This window comes from Paramisgurnus dabryanus, chromosome 22 (assembly GCF_030506205.2).
Source record: "Paramisgurnus dabryanus chromosome 22, PD_genome_1.1, whole genome shotgun sequence".
NCBI lineage: Eukaryota > Metazoa > Chordata > Actinopteri > Cypriniformes > Cobitidae > Paramisgurnus > Paramisgurnus dabryanus.
The window spans coordinates 32,610,323-32,629,620 of NC_133358.1; the positions used below are offsets into that span (position 1 = coordinate 32,610,323).

General features: G+C 38.4%; 1 protein-coding gene across 8 annotated transcripts in view; it reads right to left on the reverse strand.

Moving 5' to 3' along the window:
• ptprma (protein tyrosine phosphatase receptor type Ma) overlaps positions 1–19,298 on the reverse strand; it is a 156,587-nt gene that overhangs the window by 2,559 nt on the left and 134,730 nt on the right. For all 8 annotated transcript variants that reach the window (XM_065258927.2, XM_065258928.2, XM_065258930.2 and 5 more), the window contains 13 exons: positions 17,868–18,061; positions 12,857–12,944; positions 11,758–11,834; positions 9,738–9,774; positions 7,237–7,334; positions 3,578–3,694; positions 3,193–3,347; positions 2,971–3,106; positions 1,893–2,042; positions 1,599–1,772; positions 719–850; positions 437–562; positions 181–344 (listed from right to left, as the gene is read on the reverse strand). In XM_065258927.2, coding sequence (XP_065114999.1) covers positions 181–344; positions 437–562; positions 719–850; positions 1,599–1,772; positions 1,893–2,042; positions 2,971–3,106; positions 3,193–3,347; positions 3,578–3,694; positions 7,237–7,334; positions 9,738–9,774; positions 11,758–11,834; positions 12,857–12,944; positions 17,868–18,061 — 1,648 coding nt within the window. The remainder of the gene's footprint in view (positions 1–180; positions 345–436; positions 563–718; positions 851–1,598; positions 1,773–1,892; positions 2,043–2,970; positions 3,107–3,192; positions 3,348–3,577; positions 3,695–7,236; positions 7,335–9,737; positions 9,775–11,757; positions 11,835–12,856; positions 12,945–17,867; positions 18,062–19,298) is intronic.

The following is a 19,298-nucleotide window of genomic DNA, read 5'->3' on the forward strand; positions in this document are numbered from 1 at the left end:
TCTGGAATCATTTGAGTTATTTGTTGTTCTATGTAACAATAAAAACAAATCAAAAACATTTCTAAAGTAGTATGAATCAATATGAAATCATCACTATTACTCTTCAGTTCTTTCAGTCGGTTCAGATGGTTAACTCTCTGACTAGTATACTTGAATTATGTGTGTGTGTATGTGACTTACAGACAGTGTACTACGGTACGGCCCTCCCCACCATCATATTCCTCCTGCCATTTATCCACCTGTCTGATGAGTTTTAGGAAAGAGCGTTTGGAGACGGGTGTGTCGCGGTACATCGGCCAACCCAAAAACTGGAACTGCTGTACCATCCGGTAGCCATCCTGAGGCTGAAGAGAAGAGAAACATCACATTACAGGTCAGCTTCACCACATCACGTCCTTTTAATCGTGTTTCTGTGGATCAGTGTTTGCTTTCACACCCGTGCGGCGTTGTAGATCCGGAATATTCTGCTGATGATATCCTCCTCCAGATCAGCCGATACAAACTCCACCTGGATGGGACCGTGTCGATGGACTCCGTTCTCAGGCCAGTACTGAGGGCAAAGCTGCACGCATCAAACACATATTACTGATTTATTACTGCAGCGCAGGCGGAGTTAAAACACTTGGATCACACAATCAGCACTAATAAACATTCAACAACCTGGACTATAAGACTTTTGTGTGTTGTTTGTGTGTGTGTGTGTGTGTGTGTGTCTGACCTGAGCAGGATCCACATCATTCAGCATGACTATAGATGTGCAGTGATAATCCAGCACGAGTCTCCAGAAGTCTTTAACGGTGTTGGGCAGAGGATGCTGGGTGACGATGAACGCAGACGGCTGTTTGTAGCTCTGTGATATCATAAAGAGAAGAATGGGATTATCTGTCTGGGCTTGACTAATTGTCTGAAAGTTTTACGTGGTTTGTTTGTTTCTGCACATATTCCACGTTATATTAGCAGCACTTAGTGTAATGGAAACAAATGTGCTGTCACATATTTCACAAACAAAGCGTTTGCCAGTGAAGTGCATTACTGCATTTGTTTTCTTGCTTCACTGTTATGAATTGCTTTTAGTCGTTCGCTTGACAATGAAATGAATCAATTCCATCTGGTTTTGAATCATTTTCAATGAGCACGTAATTGTGAGCAGAGTGATTCACATCCATCACAGCTCAGATTATTATTAAGACAGATGTTCACACACTGTCCTCTCACACACACACACAATCACACACACACACAAACACACACACACAAACACACACACACACACACACACACAAACACACACAAACACACACAAACACGTCTCATTAAACAGCTGATATTAGATGAGATTCATCAGGGCTACATTGAGTACAGGTGAGTTTTCCACAGGATCACACAAGAGTTTAAACTGTGATGATTGTAATAAAATCTTCTAGAAACATGTGATCATTTGAAGGTCATAGGTTAATAGAGCTTCTACATCAGTCTGACTCCAGTAATATTCATGTGTGTTTTGTTTATGAGTAATGTCTGAAAGTTTAAAGTTGCTGATCTACAGGCAGATTTACTCAATCGATGGAGTCGCAGGAGAGATAAGAGCAGACACATACGTCCATAAGAGCGGCGTTGATGTAGTTACTGCTCTCTCCATCAATGGTGATGAGGAAGGGTAGACATCGGTCCGGTGGCAGGACGTCCATACAGCGATTCTTCTCATGGTTCCGCGGTAACAGAGCGATGCTGCAGTCCTCAACCCGTAATGTGGGTGTTACCATATTCAGTGTCTGTCACAAGAGAGAGAGAGAGAGAAAAAACACACAAGAAACACGTGAATCAAACCATACTCACACATTTACACACATGCTTAAAACAGACTACACACACACAAACACACACAGACTCACTCTGAACTCTTCTTTGATTTGACTGGAGTTTGTTTGGGGATCCAAGCGGTTCATGTCATAATAGATCGACCGAAGCTGATTGGCTGGGATTGTGGTGTCTCCACAGAGACACGCCTCCAAGATGGCATCATGTATGAAGACGTACTGCTCCTAAAAGAAGAAAATATTAAACACAAATCAATAACAGATCCCAGTTTAACCAGTGAACTTCCAGTAATGTTTGTATAGCAGCATCTCTGTCTCTTAACGTCTGATTGTGATAAATCAAACTTTACAGTCTCTCTCATTCTCTCCATGTTTGTCCAGTCTGGACGTTCTCTCAGTGTTTCTGTATGCTCACAGTACAGGTCTCCTCATGGGTCAATTTAGATCCGAAAACCCGAGAACCGAGTGTGTTCGGGTCTAAAAGTTTCACGTGTGCCTCAGACACAGGTCGGATATAATATTAGCGCCCTCGGGTAATTTAAAATGAATGTGTTTTTGCCGAACGGACCCAAGAGACTTGTCCTTGTCCAACCCCTTTTTTTATTTTCAAAATCACTTACGACATTGTGTTAATAATCATTGAGTCAGACCTGTCAATCAATTTTTTATGTACACTTTAGTGGCTACGTTGACTGGTCAGGTCAGACTCGTGTTTAATTTTCTCGGGTCAGGTCTTTCTTTTAAAAAAAGTATTTATGCATGTTAGGTAAAAGTGATTCGGGTCTTTTCAGGTCGGGTACATTCTGAGAAGACTTCTAGTTCACGGTCAGTTCTGAGTTTCTCCATCACAGACGTTGACCTGACAGATTGATGTAAATCATTTATGAAGTGACATTTTAAATATGCCTTGGGTCGTCATTCTTCAGAAAGTCGGACCTGCTGGGCTGAAGTGACATCACGTCGAGCTCTTGACCGCGGATGACGGTCAAATGACATCTCAGGCTACACAATTCATACTTACAGATCAGTGCTATAAGTTTCTCTTTATTTTTAAGACACTTTACACAAAGAAAAAGTACAATAATTATAAAAAAACTATATGATCATTTTGTTGCGTACACAAGCAGATAATTGAGTGTTTCTCATTGGTTACCTCAGTCTGCACCATGTTGACTCGCCGTGACCTCAGTTCTCTCACACAGTTGTAAATGTCCACCACACCTTCACGCTCGGCCATGTCCAGCATGATGTCAATGACAATGAAGCAGCCGGTTCGACCCGCGCCGGCGCTGAGCACAAGAAAACAAACATGCATTAACGCGACAATCAGAGCATCACATGTCTGCTAGTGAACCGAAAATGCTGCAAGCGTCACCTGCAATGCACCACCATGGGGCCGGCGTTAGCCGGATTCTTCGATTTAACCCTGCGGACGAATCCCAGCAGTCCCGTAGCGTGATACGGCACGCCGTGATCCGGCCAGCCGGTGAAATGAAACTGTCTGATCTCTCTGATTTCATGAGCTCCTCGCTGCCGTGAACAGACCAACAAACAGAGATAAAGATGAGACCGGAATCCTCTTGGCATTGTTCATACTGACACCCAAAATCCAGTAAATACCATCTGACACAACAACTGGTCTGAGAACAGATTCCAATCTAACACACAGACAGCGGATGAAATATTCACACTCAGACAAAAACACAGAAGACCAAACGCACAACATGAGTTGTAATATGAATGTATTGTGTCTTTAAAACCTTTTCCACAGCGAAGGTCCGGATGACGTATTCAGACAGCAGTTGTGTTTCTATCAGTGTCACCTTCATGTCTCTGTAGATCTCTGTGTCATCAGGCCAATACTTACAACATTTCACCTGGAAATACACAAGCAAACAAACAGACATCACATCAATATAAGATCATCAATAAATGTCTTTTCCCTGGTTTCACAGACGAGGTTTAAGGTTAGTCCTAGACTAAAACACATGTCTCAACTAAAAATAACTTGCATATACAGATCTTATAATATCCTAGTGCCAGTGGTTTGTCTCAAGATACACACCAGTGACGTCTTTAAGGCAGGTTTATTAAAGATGCTTATACAATTTAATTTAACTAAGCCCTAGTCCTGGCTTAAGCTAAACCTTGTCTGTGAAAGCAGGCCTATGTGTCTTATTTTAAAACATTATGGGGTGGTTTCCCAGACAGTCCCAGACTAAAATGCATGTTTGAGCTACTTTCATTTAAAAACATTTTACACTTACATATCTACACATATCCAGCCCAGTCACACGAAATTATGTACTTATAGTAATTTTTTTATTCTTTTTTGTGATACTGTCACGAATTTCCACATTTTTCACGATTGTATCACAAATTTTTGTTTATGTGTGGTTTAGTGCTGCCTAATCGCGACTAATCGTTTGCAGAAAAAAAGTTTTTGTTTACATAATATATGTGGGTGTGCGTGTATGCATGTATAATTTAAAGAAAAAAAAAATATATAATAAATATTTCTATTTATATAAAATATAAATTATATATAAATATAAAAATTTATATACACATGCAAATATTTCTTAAATATATACATGCATGTGTGTGTTTGTATTTATAAATAATTATTATACACAGTACACCCACATATATTATGCAAGAGGCAGCACTAGTGTAGTTGTCACGTATTGGTTACTTAATTGGTTTTGTCCTAATTTCTTACCATTTTCGCTTCGGTTTAGGGTTAGATTTACATAAAATGACATCCTTACCCAAACCCAACTCTAACCCTAATGCCAGGCGAAAATAGTTAAATATGTAGAAAATATTTTAAAAAATCTGAAAAAATTGTATAAACCAATACTTAAAGTGACATCCTAACGCAAACACCAAATCTAACCCTAAACCGAAGTGAAAATGGTTTGAAAATAGGAAAAAGCAGTGACAATGACACATAAACAGAAATTTGTGATATAAGGTTTGTTTGTAAAAACTACTTAAAGGTGCAGTGTGTAACTTTTAGGAGGATCTCTTGACAGAAATGCAATATACAATATATTACTATAATATCAGTGACATTTCATAATGAACGGTTATGTTTGATGACATGTTTGTCCTGTGGCAACTACTGTAGCTTCTCTATGTGTTTCAAAAGCAAGGATTGAGTCGTGGACTGAGATGTTGGTTGCAATTCGCAACCTCACCACTAGATGCAGCTAGAATTTACACACTGCACCTTTAAATGTCCTAATATAACTCAGGCCTGGTCCTTATTTAAGATAAACCCTGTCTGGGAAACCGCCCCTAAAGGTATTTTTTATCAAAAGCCGAAGCTTCGTGCTGTCATATATCAGATATTCAGTTGAAATGTCTCAGATATATCACAGCCTCATTACCTTCATTATTTAACCTCTTCATTAACCCGACACAGTTCAAATTAAATCCAGAATCTTTCCAGCAACATTATTCATAATATTTCCTGTGATATGTGTTCATGATGTTTATCTGCTGGTTTTCTCTGTAAATGTTGTGATAATTGTGCTTTAATGTTTGTGTGCGTTTGTCATTAGAAAGAGCGTTCGCCTGAAGACCGATGTGAGTTTGGAAAGACGAGGGTTGTGCGATGCTATCGGCCTTCTGCTAATGATGAGTGAAAATTAATCGCATCATATTTACATATGCAGTCTTTCATTTCCTCAAGCTCACTGACACACCACAAACGAATAAACATCACAATAAATCAGACCGAACGGACACAAACAAGCCTTTGTCTTTTATATTATTAACATTCGATTGCATTATGAATTATAACCGTCACAAAGAAAATAATCATAACATACTCTTTATTTCTGGGTTAAAGTATGAACATGTTTTTTTTTAAGGTTGTAAGGTTTAAGGGCATCTAGCTGGCCTACTTCTATCATCATCATCATCTAATATAAACCAGCACTACATTCAGATTTTAATGACTTATTAACCACTCAAATGTGATTCCAGCCGAGACTCTTTTGTTCTTGTCAGATATTAAGATGGGGCTTTAAAAATCCCATTAGTCGAAGGCAGCAGATTTCCACAGAGATTTGATCCCTTTCTCATGAGCCACAGACTCTGACAGCACACAGATCCTAACGTCTACACCAATAACATTCATACAAAAGAGATGACGGCAGTTTAATCCCAGATAATCTTCTTCTAACAGTGTCAACTTTAAATGTCTTAAGAACAGCACTGCTGACACATTAAAAATCCTCTGATTTAATCTGCTTACTGACTTATTAAAACACACAAACTACATTCTGTGATATCTGACTGTTCTGGGTACAGATATGACTGAATGTGAGTCTGTTTATGGGATGTTTCTGATGCTGTGTCAACAGGTGGTCAAGAGGCTTTTAATATGACTGAGACAAACACAACAGCACACAGGGAAATCTACGGCTGGACGTCATTAACAACAAATCACACATTTGGATGTCCTGTGATGACAACAAACACACAAAAACACACACTGCTATAGATCCTTTAGATTAATGTTGTCAGCTCAAATAAAACAGTCATATGCAGTTTTTTCATTAGTGTGTGTGTGCATGTGTCTGTATGGGTGTGTACAGGTGTGTGCATGTATGTTTTTGTGTGTGTATTGGAGTTGATATGGGACAGCTGGATTCAGAGGGCAGCTTGATGTGAATATGGTGAATATTAGAAGAATTCCCAGCCTTCATCAGTGAGGAGGAAGAGCAGATGGTGCTGTTGATGAAGAAGGAGGGGGTTTGATTTTCACTAAAGAATGCAGCGGACCACCGGGACAAATCACGTGATGAATCCCAGACATGTGTGTAAGTGTGGTCTGAGGACAATTCTTGCTGGTTTCTGCTTTTCGTACAACGCTGGAGTGACATACCAATATTTCTTCCCCAATCTCAAAAGTTTCTTTAAGCATTATGATAAAGTTTCTGCTGTATATCGAGCTCATTATGGACAGATCAGACCAAACTAACTTAGAGAAGAGAAATAATAAATCTATCTGATCCTTGTCTTCCATTGCTTGGACACACAGATTACAAGCCAAGCTCACTGATGGTTTGAAAGTTTTTTAGAGTAAATTCTTCATATTAAACTGAGAAGTTTTTAACGTCTGCAACATAAAAAGCACTTAAACTTACAGAAGATCTGAGATTTTATTCTCAATATTATTCAGTGCTCAAACTTTTCTTCATTGCCCTCCAGATATTCATCATTCCCAACAGTGTGCAGTAGATCTTCTCTGAAGGCCTTTGTTTTACATCACACACGTTTACTACGGTAAATCTGGAGAGACTTCTTTTATCTTGAATAAAATCAATAAAACTCACATATCATCACTTGTTCCTATTTCTGATGGGTGTTGAGTAACCTGATCTCTGATCAGAGGAAAACTCACCCGGCCTACTTCCACCAGATTGGTTACCATGACGATGGTTGCCGTGTTCTCCTGCCACACCATCCTCCAAAAGTCGTAGATGGTTTCCTGCATGGGACCTGAAGACCAAAAATACAACATCAGCCAGTTTACAGTGACGTACTGCAATAAATCATTAGAAATAATTACAATAATCACCAGAAAAAGTTTGATATCTTTTGTTTTGGATAATAGAGTAAAATATGATGGGGACATTTAAAGGCTAAAGCGAATATTCCCCTGAGACAAACAAACACAGTGACATTCAGAAATCCTGAAGCTCTTTGGTGAATTTGGTGGAGGGTTTAACAGCCGCAGATGTTAAAATATCTCATTTATAAATGCACATTTCTGCATCTGTGTTTTCATTAGAGCTCCAAATCATCTTAATAAGAGCAGCGTGCGAGTAATAAAAGACTGCGGCGTGAGGAATTAAAATCACACGTTTCATTAATTCTAATTAACATTGTTTTTAATCAACAGCAAATCCTGAAATGACTTTTGACAAACTAATTAACTCACCGCTGACGCCCTAAACTACACAACAATACACAACCATACACAATCCACCAGCAAACAGTTTAAATATATTCATCCACACACAAACTCATCCAGCTCAATGTGACTTTGCATTCGGCTGTGGGCTCAACATCACATCTCATTCTCTGGTTATCATGTAAACCTGATGCATTTATTCAACATCTGTCACAACTCGGAGGATTATTTCCATCCGTTATTTTATTGCATTCATCTGTGGGGACTGTAAACAGCCGTAAGGGAAGACGAGTAAACCGCATTTATATTACGGCTCTTACTGTATATGCCCACCTTTTATTTCTCCACAGGGATTTTAATACTCAAATAAAATATAACCGGCGTCAACTCCCCTGAACTGTAGATTTATATGATCATAAACTCTCATGCGTTGAGCAGAAACACAAACGCTTTAAAAAAAGAAGGGGGACCGTTCCAGCATCCGGACGCGTCAGGAGAATCGCGGGCCGCTCTGACATTTGCTGTAATTTGCTGATCCTCTAAGCGCTTCTGTTCAGTCGGTTTGGGCTTTAAGTGAAGTCAGACGACACCAATTACTGCAGGAGCGACCGTCGGCTCTCAGCGGGAGAAACTACAGCAGCACGACGCTGTCAGACGCTCGCACCCCGAGACTACAACGCTTTCATCCTCATTTCAACCAGACCTCAGGGATTCTCAAGCGGAAAATTATTCCCATTTTTTTAGCCGTCACATGAGAGGACGAGAGCCGCAACAGTCCGGCTGTTTCTCTGAGCGCTGACATTCAAATGTGCTGCATTTATTCATGAATCTACTCATTTGTTCACATTATGAAGGCAAATATTCCTAGTGTGACTTGAATATCTCTCTCTCTCTCTCTGTGTGTGTGTGTCATTGTGTGTGTGTGTGTGTGTGTCATTGTGTGTGTGTTACTTTAATTGAGCATCACACTTTCATACATGAGTTTCTTCCATTAGAGAAACTCCAGAAACCTAAAATCATAAAAAATCAACGGCGTTTCTGTTCAACTATTGATCAGATAATCTCATCACATTCAGATGAATTCTGGTTTAATGTGAAGTTCATCTCATGGTGTCACGTACAGCAAATCTCAGTTATAAAACATTACAAAGAGGAAATCCTTCATATTTAATGTAAGGAATAAAGACACATCCAGCTGGTTGTTATTGCAGGATCTTCTATCATACTGAAGGGGGGGATTTTGGACGAATTTCTAAAAACAAAATCTCTTTAGAGGACAGAAATGTTCCCTTAACAGCAGAATTGCCTGGATTTCAAAATACAAACTAATAAAGAATTAAGTGAAGTAAAGTTTGTAGTTTGTGTCAGGAAAGATTAAAAGTGCCCGCCGGACGCTGTGGGAGGAACTAACAACAGAAAGTTTGATACAGTCAGCGTCTCTGCGGATCGGCTCGGCATCGCTCCAATAAACAGGTAATTATGAGGCTCCCCGAGTCACTCATGAGTTTATTAGAGGACGTGATTGTGTTCAGACCGATCTCACAACAATTAACCAACAATCAGATGAGTTCACCAGAGACTAAACTGAGAGATTAACAAAGAACAACTAATCCATTTCATACCTAACAACAAGACCCATGATTCTGACTGTGCTTAGACAAAGTTATAACACAAAACAGTGAGTCTATCAAATGCATGAATATAAATAAAAGTTACACAAAGAGGTAAAAACTTTAACACATCAAACCAAAATCAAGGTACAGTATTGTGCAAAAGTCTAAGGCCACCATGCCAGAAATGGATTTGTGGTTTTTGCAATGTTATAGTGATGATATATAATAGTTTCTCAGTCTCTTTAATAGAATACATCCAGAAAATAAAGGAAACGTGTATTTAGTATTAAAAACTTTAAAACATTAAAACTAAGACTTTTGCACAGTACTGTATACTGACACTTAAAAGAGGTAAAAAGAACTTCAGTATTTTACCTTGTGTAGCGATGTAATGATTCGGTCGATGGTAGCCCTAAAAATAAAAAATAAAATAAAAAATTACATTACAAAGATTACAAAAGTTCAAAGTCAACAACACTTTTTACTAAACTTTTAAGAAATAATGGTTTTAAATAAATGTCCTCTTGTAGCTCATTGGTTAAGCATTGTGTTAGCACTGCAAAGGTCATTGGTTCAAACCCTAACATTTACAGTACGTTTGACAGAAAAGAAGATGTACACACATTACTGAAATTAAAGGAACAATAATAAAAAAAAGACAAACAGGAAATTGAAACAACATTAAAAAATTATAAACTCTGAAACATCTAAAGAGGATCAGACTGAGCTAAATCAGACTTTATAAAAGTGTTATCAGAATAAAATGTCAATGGATGCACTTTTCAGTGTTATAAAGTTTGGATTTTATTACATAACATAAACAAAATATGACTGTGTGTGTGTGTGTGTGTGTGTGTGTGTGTCAATGACAATTTTTGAATAATATCCTCCTCTGGATGATGACAGATGTGTTCAGCGTGAAGTGTATTGAGAATAGGGCTGGGTATTGGCAAGGGCCTCATGATACGATACATATCATGATACATTGCAATACTTTTTTTTCATAACAAAAATGTAAAAAAAATAGAGCTGATTTTTTAAAAACTTTTTTTAAAGCCAAAGTGCTTCCACATGTTGACTTTAAAATCTGCAGGTGTTTGAAAATGTTCTGCCATTTTTCTCACTCCTGCTAACTTCTGAGACATTGGCAGAATGGCCGTATATGACAGACAACTGGGGTTTTAAAAATATCAATAGTAGATATTGACAAATTGATACACTGTCGTGAAAAAAAATGTATCATGATAGTTAATTGTATCGATATTTTTGCACAGAGAGGTAACCTGTACAGATTCTGTAAATGATATGAGTGTGAGTCAGTGGTCTCCATCATGATGCCCAGGGGCACCAGGATGCCCGCACAGAGTCTGAGAGTTGCCAGCCAAAGCACATTTTAATAATAGCCTTAATTTGAATATTTATTTGTTACATATTTTTATATTAGCTTGGCTTCTTTTATGTATGTTAAACTTTTTAAACAATGATAAAACATATCAACAAGTAAAATAAAGTAAAAAAAAGGTTTTGAGTAGACTACATCAAAACGTTGCACTCCAGAACATTTTTATGCATTGTGGTAGCCCTTGCTCAGCAGTACAACACAAGTCTTTCTGAACTGTATAATGTTAGTGTAGATCTGTAGAGTTATTTATTTAAGACTCTTGACTTGTTTAAAGCATCTATAGTATCTCAAACACATGGTGTCCACGCTCCAGACCAGCGGCATATTAAGCAGATAGATGAGGACAGAAACGGGCTGATCAGTATGCAGAACAGAGCGCCGGTGTGTTTGGATCACGGCCACGAGGTTGACAGCAGACGAAAACAACATTTACTCTGTCAACAGCTTCAGGACGTGGAGTAACATCAGGTGGGTTATTTGAGTTAGTAAATCATACCTCACTAAACTAAACCAACAGCTAAAGGGAATTATGGGATAGATTCAACTATAAACATAAAACATATCTTCAATCTTACATGCAAGATCAAAATTCATACACAGGACAAAAAAATTCACTAAAGAAATCTTGAATATGAACTATTGTTGGACATCGGACATTTTGCTTTGACACAACGTCCACACTGGATTTTCTAAAAGTTGTTTGTCAACACTGATTCCACACACTGTATATACTGATATTAATGTGTGTGTGTTTGTGTTGTGTTTATGATCCTGTAGGTGTTTTCTGTTTAAGGATGGGGTGTGAAATCAAATCAGAATCTGCTGACAATGTGTCTACATCAACAGATGCTCATGATATTCACTGAGAGTCACAGACACACACAGATACACACACACGCACACACACACACACACACACACACACACACACACACACACACACACACACACACATGCACACCCGCACGCACACTGACCCAGACGTGTACTTACATCCACATAATTAGCATTAATGTAATCTGAGCTCTGTTCTCCCTCCACTGGCTGAAGTCGAACTCGTGAATGATCATCTGTAAAACACACAAATGAATCAAAACATCAGACAAAGACTTCAGCTCATTCAAACCTCAACAACTACCTGAAACAAAACTTAACATTGACCTCTCATCGGTCTGTCTGTCTGATAGGAATGCAAACCTTTACACAGCAAACATGAGCCCTTTTCACACAGAGATTACAGAAAATACACAGAAAATGCATCCAGGAATTTTTCGGGATCGTTTGATTATTGGTTCACTCACACTGCCAATGATTTTCAAAATCTGTGCGTGGATTCACAACTGCACGCCCCTTACAACATTATTTCTGCCTCCTGTTCACACAGAATGCTTAGCATAAATGTTATAATAATGTTACTGAGGTAGGTCCTCTTTATGGAGCAATCCCAGAACATTTACAGGACGTGTTTGTGTTCACACAGAAGCCTTTCTGACAATTTTACAGAAATTTTCTAGGACCAAAGTGCTGTGAGGTTTTTGATCTTTTTTGTTTAGTGTAATCTGTTTGTTTTTCAGTGTCATCTATATTGAATCTGATGATATGTAATCACAGAAGCTTCAGGTCTTGTGTTCAGCAGCGGTATGAGCAGCAGAACTCTCATGCATGCGTCGCAGTCTTTCTCTCTGAGTGATGTGATGTGACACGTTACTGCGCTCGCAGTCACACACGCCTGCAGCCGGCTGCACAGAACCTGCGCTGTGATTGGCCGTTTCGAATAAGACATGACATTTCTGGAGCCACCAGTGTCTCTTATATCCAGTGGCTCTTGAGAAAACATTAGGAGTTTTAGGTCTTAAAGGAACACCCTGAAAAATGAGTCCACTTCATATAAGCTGATTTTAATAATTAGCATTGACACTTAAGACAGCCTGCGTATATTCATGAGCACACACACACACGCACGCACGCACGCACGCACGCACGCACGCACACACACACACACACACACACACACACGCACACACACAAACACACACACACACACGTCTGTATGAATGAATGAGGTTTTCTGTATATCTACACACAAACGTACATGCGATGATGTTGCCGTAACGATTCTTCATCCTGTTCTCGTCTTTTTTGGCCGAGTCCCACGGTGCAGCCTGACCTTCGAAGAAGCTCTGAGAGAAACACAGAAGACAGACGCTTAGCAGAAATGCAAACACAATGACAAACAAGACCTTTAACAGTTAAAGAGTGAAAACAACTCATTTATTAAAGAAATGTTCTGGGTTTCATACAAGGTTTAGACATGAAGAATAACAGCACAGGTGAAACCTTCAGACAAACAAGCATGAAGATCACAGATTCACATCTTAATACCACGCTTTATACTTCATGTTTTTATCTGTCTTAAAGCCAGAAGATTTCTTTATATGAAAGGATTGTGATGGTTTCTCTGACAGACACTGATATGAAAGAGAGAAACATAAACAGCAGACACTGAATCAAACATAAAGTCATGAAATATGTATTTTTCGTATGGAGGATTCAGCCGCGCAATTACAACTAATTATGAAAATAAAGCTCAGCGCTGACGTTTGAGGGCCGGCGGTTATTTCTGCAGTTTTATTCCCTGAAAAGTGTGGACGTTAGGCATAAATAGAGCGTAATGATGTATTATATTCTGAGATGATATATCCCACAGTCTCCACACAATTCAGATGATTGGCTGTGATTGCAAGTAACTGCAGGTCTTTCTCCTGGGAAGCTGATCTTCATCTGAATACAATGATGACATGAGTTACATCTGCAGGGGAAACCACTCCATCATTTGTCTCTTTGTGGTTAATGACACCGCCGTGATGGCTGATATTCACTACGGTAATAACCGCGGATCTGACGGATGTTCAGAGGGATCTTTTGGTCTAACTGCTTTCTCTGCTATTAGGAGACAATTGTAACTTTGAGCCGAGATCGTAAGTAAACCGTATACGATGAGCATGAATCATGCCAAATGTTTGCCAAGAAGGTCATCTTTGGGTCTCAAGCAAAGATTTGACCGTCAATGACCTTTCATTTTCAAACATGACGCTCAGGTAGTCAAGTAAACCTGACCAGAGTGACCCGAAAATATGACTCATAAACTATTAGAGGCCAAAGAAAAACCTTCATTGCTGTTTCTCTCTGCTGGTCGTAGCTTTCAGGTCATCATGAAATCTGATTTAAGAAGTTTGCACAACGAGTCTGAAACTCTCCACAGAAATGATTGCACATTAAAAAATAAATATGACCTAATGTTGTGTCAATCACATTTCTGAAACTCTGAAACTCATACAAAAATTCAGATCGGATTAAATTTTCTAAGTTTTGACATTTCAGAGCCACTGTACGAGCAAATGGCAAAATCCAGAATGGCTTCTGACAAGTTGATTCACTTCATCTCAGCGAGGAATACAAAGAGATGAAATATAAACAGATGAACAGCTTGAAAAACTGTAGGTACTGATTTCAAAACAAAGGGTGTACAAAGATTTAACAGAATTGTGCTCAAGTTAACTAACCAATATCTTGTCATTTATCCATTCATAGTTAATAGTGCTAATGTTATGAAGACTTCATTTTTTTTTTTTGCACATTTTTCACAACCGATTAATGTTTTTTTGTATTTGTCATTATTAACTCTTTCCCCGCCATCTTCAATTAAGAGAAAACACTTCCCTGTCAATGACAAGTTTTTAAGGCAATCCATATTTCCGCTATTATCCACCAGGTGGGGCTTTTACAGAACTTATGAAACACTGAAGCATCCACTGATCCAAAATCAGTAAAAACTCTGTGTATGTTTTAATCTGATCTCTAACAAAAGTTCTTAAATGTAATTATTTTAGCTTTTTGTTCAAAATTTGGTATTTTAAAAGAAACCTTACCCATATTTGAGAGGTGATAAAAAGAGAACAAATGAAGATAGGATAAAACTTTTTTGTTTTGTTTTGTGTGTTTGTTTGAAAGCAGAGGGTCGGTTCTTTCATTTAAAATATATTTGTATGTTTATATATTTATAGAAGAACATTATCTGGAAGGCATTTTGTGAAACTTTTGTGAAAATCACAAAAAAATGCTGGCGGGCAACTTAAAAAAAAATGTGTGTGTGGGGAAAGAGTTTAAAAAAATCCTCACACAGAGAAACCTTGCCCACTGAGTCTGGTGAATATTAATTCATATGAAAATTTAAATTTCCTTATCCTCATTTTGTTCTGAACCTGTATGAGTTTCTTTATTCTGTTGAACACTAAAGAAGATATTTTGATAAAAATTGATAAAAAAAATAATGTGTGCTTACCATTATTTATTTGCTGAACTATCCCTTTAAGACACATAGCTGATCTCACTCTGAATGATTTATTTCAAAGAAAAATGTTTGTCTTTATAATCTTTATATAAAAAACCCCAGCTGTGCCTCTGAATTGAGCTCACTAAAACACATAAGTCACTATTTGTTTAATTCATCCGTGATAAAATCCTCCAGTCTAACTCATCAAATTACTTTTTATTATAAAGATAAAGAATGATAAAGATACGCAGCTGATCACATGAACAATAAAAGACAGACATGTTTAATACAAACTGCATTTTCTTTTGATCAACCAGACATTAAAGAAGTTTAATGCATGTTGACATCACTGGAATAAAGTCCTTTATATTCTTGGTTTTCACTTAAATCATTCAGAACACAGAGATATGTCTTATTCATCTGTTTTCTGAGACATCTGTCCTTTAATGTGACATCACACTGCAGACAGGAATGATTGACAGTTAATGACACGCACACACGCACGCACACATGCACCTCAGAGTCAATCCTCTATATGATAGAAAGTATAAATTTAGTCAAACGCACAAGCAGTGAGAGTGAATCTGTCATCAGAATATATATTTATGTGTTTTGACTGCAGCTCTGGTGCATAAATACAAGATGTGAAAACATTACAGAATCTGAAAAATGAAAAACCTCAGAGTTGCTGAAATGAAGCTTGAGAGAAAAATGATTTTTCGACTTCACTTGATGAGAAAATAATCTTAGGAAATATAAAAGATGGTGCTGAATAAATGAGTTTCACATCAGATTGAAACGGACCGGAATGGCGAGATGGCTGACAGGAAGCTGCAGGCTGTTTCTGTCGCTCTAGGCCATTTGTTGTGATTGGTCGATACTCAAAACCTCAGCCAATCAGAAACAACACTGGAATAATGAGCCCAAAGGTATGGCACTCTTTATTTGCCAAAACTAAAATCAGGTTAAAATCAAAGTGAAATTTGGATTCCTAAGAGAAAACACAACGCTACCAAAAATGTGTTCAGAATAACAACATTAACCCTTTCAGTCTCAACGGCAGGTACAATCAGCAGCTTACTCAAATAATACTGGTGCCAAAAATACCTTCACATCATCTATAAGATGCCAAAACATGCAGGAATAAAGCTGTAATTCAATAATTCATCATCTATATGCAGTAGCAAACAAGTCTCGCTGTATTGTTATGCATCCCAGCATGCTTGAGTCGGAACCGAGATGAAGGTGTTTGTGGATGGATTACTGCAGATATGAGATGAATTCAGCAAACCAGAAGAAGTGAAATGATGTCCAACCCTAGACCTTTACTCTTACATATGCAGTTTTAATGCAATACAGCACATGGAGAGTGAACATTTAAGACAATGGGTCATTAGAAAGTTTTAAAGCCTATGATGTGTTTTAAAAAATCTGACTGATCTGAGAATATTTCAGATGTGTGATGACAGATAGATATACTGTTTAATACAGATTCTAAGATTGACAGCTGACTCTTCACTAAGCTCCGCCCCCTCAGCTACTACAGCTCACTTACAAAACGATTTTTAGAAAAAGATAAAGAAACACTACGATATTGTGATATTCACCAACTGAAAAGAGAAAAGTCTTGTTTAATAAAGATTATAACTGATTATAATAACACAATACAATAATGTCATGACCTTACCAACATTTATTTGTGTGTCCTCTCTGTAAGATTCACTGTTATCTTCACATACTGGCATTATAAATGACTGACAATATAGATGATGATGATACGTTTGCTGAGGAATGATTGGTCAGAAACATTTTAAGGCGGAGCTTAGTCAAGGATCAATTACAGGAGCTTTAAAAGAGGACGGGGAGCTAAAAAGTCACATTATCAACTAGCAAGCAACTAAAACATCTTACATATATCCAGAAATGAGTGCTTACCTCATTTATCTTTTCCAATGTTAATGTATGGAATAACAAGAAGCATGAATCGGAGGGAAAGATAAGGGAATATTTTAGTGTTGATGCTAGCAGAGACACACAGTAGTGACCGCATTCAAAATGAAGAAGAGAAACACAGTTAGGACAAAATAACTTCACATTGAGGAGGAGGAGGAGGAGAGGAAGTGCTCCAAAACTAAACAACTACCTGAACCCTAATCCATAATGAATCAAACCCTCCGGGCAGCCAGAGCCGCAGTCTGAACGCGTTCATCTCAGGTGAATTATTTATTTCATTCAGATGTGCATGAGAAAGCCGTGATGCACACAAACACACAAAGAGTGAAGGTTTGTGTATCCAACAAGATGGTTGCATAAAGAGTTGTGCTTTACGTTTCCTTATCAAACAGTATCAGCTTTATGTCAAGGCCTTAATGTGAAAAATAAGTCTCATAAAACATCCATTCAGAGGTGAAAAAACCCATGGAGAGCATGCAGTGAACATAAACACTAACCAATGATGGTGAACAATAAAAAGGATTGAGACAAGTGATCGTTAAAGGAATATTTCACTCAATTAATAAAGGTCTGACATTGTTTACTAGGATCAGATTAAGATTCGTAAACTGTCACTCAAAATAATCCAATTCAATTATTTAGTTTAGACTGAAACGGTATGGCATCATGATGGACAAACGCAACCACTGAGAATGATTCTTCAAGGTTATAACAGCAACATGAGGATGAGTAAACGGTGACAGATGTTTTCTTTATTCTTGTGAACTATTCCTTTAACGTGTGTCTGGTGGTCATCATCGGCGTGAGCGTCACTCACCTCGTACTCTTCTTTAAAGCCGTAACCCTCGGCACACTTCATCTGTGTGATGTGCTGGAGAAGATCTGCCACTCGGATGGCCGGATGCAGCTGACCCGTCTGATACGGTACGTCCACCGCCTCCCGTTTCTTATAGGAATGAGTGTGCGACTGAACCAGGCTGCTGGTTTCGCTGTTCATCGTGTGATTCTCATCTGACAGGACAAAAACAAAGCAGACGAAACAAATCATGAGACCCACACGACCACCAATCGACAACAGAGAAATCTGCAGAAATGGGTTTCGTAGTTACACGAGAAGATGAGAACAAGAACAAACAGGTGATGCTAATCCAACACATTCATCCACAAACATCTCACATATGCATTAATAATCATGGCCTTAAAGTACTTATCGTACGTCCGTTCTGATAAACTACCTGAACGCTAACATCTACACAGAAACTCGCTATGCAATGTCAAGATGAGATGAACCGAACGGTGAAATGATGGCCGTCGATAGTGAATGAAGGGTTGATGTCCGGATGCGACACCTTCAACGACAGGGTCGGGAGCAGCGGAGGCAAAACCAAAAGAAACCACAGCTGAAGATGCGGGTAGGTGAGGGTGTCACATATGTATGAAGAGGGCGGCCACGGGTGACGGCCATGCTAACTAATGACTGCACAGGTGAACGGGGAGGGCGAAATGCGACACAAGGCCATGCGAGAGAGGCGACACGGTTTGAGGGGGGGAAAGTAGATCCCACTGACAGTCACCCCCAAAAAAACACAGGGCAGATCGTCAACTTACCATTAATGGGCACTTTTTAAGTAACAGGTTAAATGTGAAGAAAAACAGGAAGAGAAGGAAACAGGGTATAAGCAACAAGATAGTTGAAGCAAGAGCAGCTAAACATGAAGTCCAGAGACTAATCTGAGCTTCTGGGTCTCTCTGATACGAGGCCAAATCAGCTGACAGAAACAGACAGAAACGTTTCAGAAGTAAAAGTCCCATTCAAAATCCTTACAGCAAAACCCACCAATCAAAATACTCCAACGATATTTTTAAAACCGTCAGCCTGAATCTACATGACGCCTCAAGGGCTGCTGGGTAATACGACTCTTTGTTAAACGAAGTAAAGAAGTAACTACAGCCAATTTCATTCAAACATTGACTTCTCAAACTTTGTTTTAATGAAAGAAAAAACTGAGAACAGTCATAGAAACAAATCACTTCTGAATCTGAATTCAGTTCAGCGTGAAGTTTCAAATGTAAACGCAGCAGAACTACTCATCTAATGCTAGTCAATATAATAAAGAGATTAAATCATTTAAAGGTGCCAAAGAATGCATGTTATTAATCTGTTAAATTGTTCTCAATATCTACACAGAAGGTTTGTGGCTTTATTAAGTGCAAAAATGATCCAGAGTCAGTTTTTCATGTCCATTTA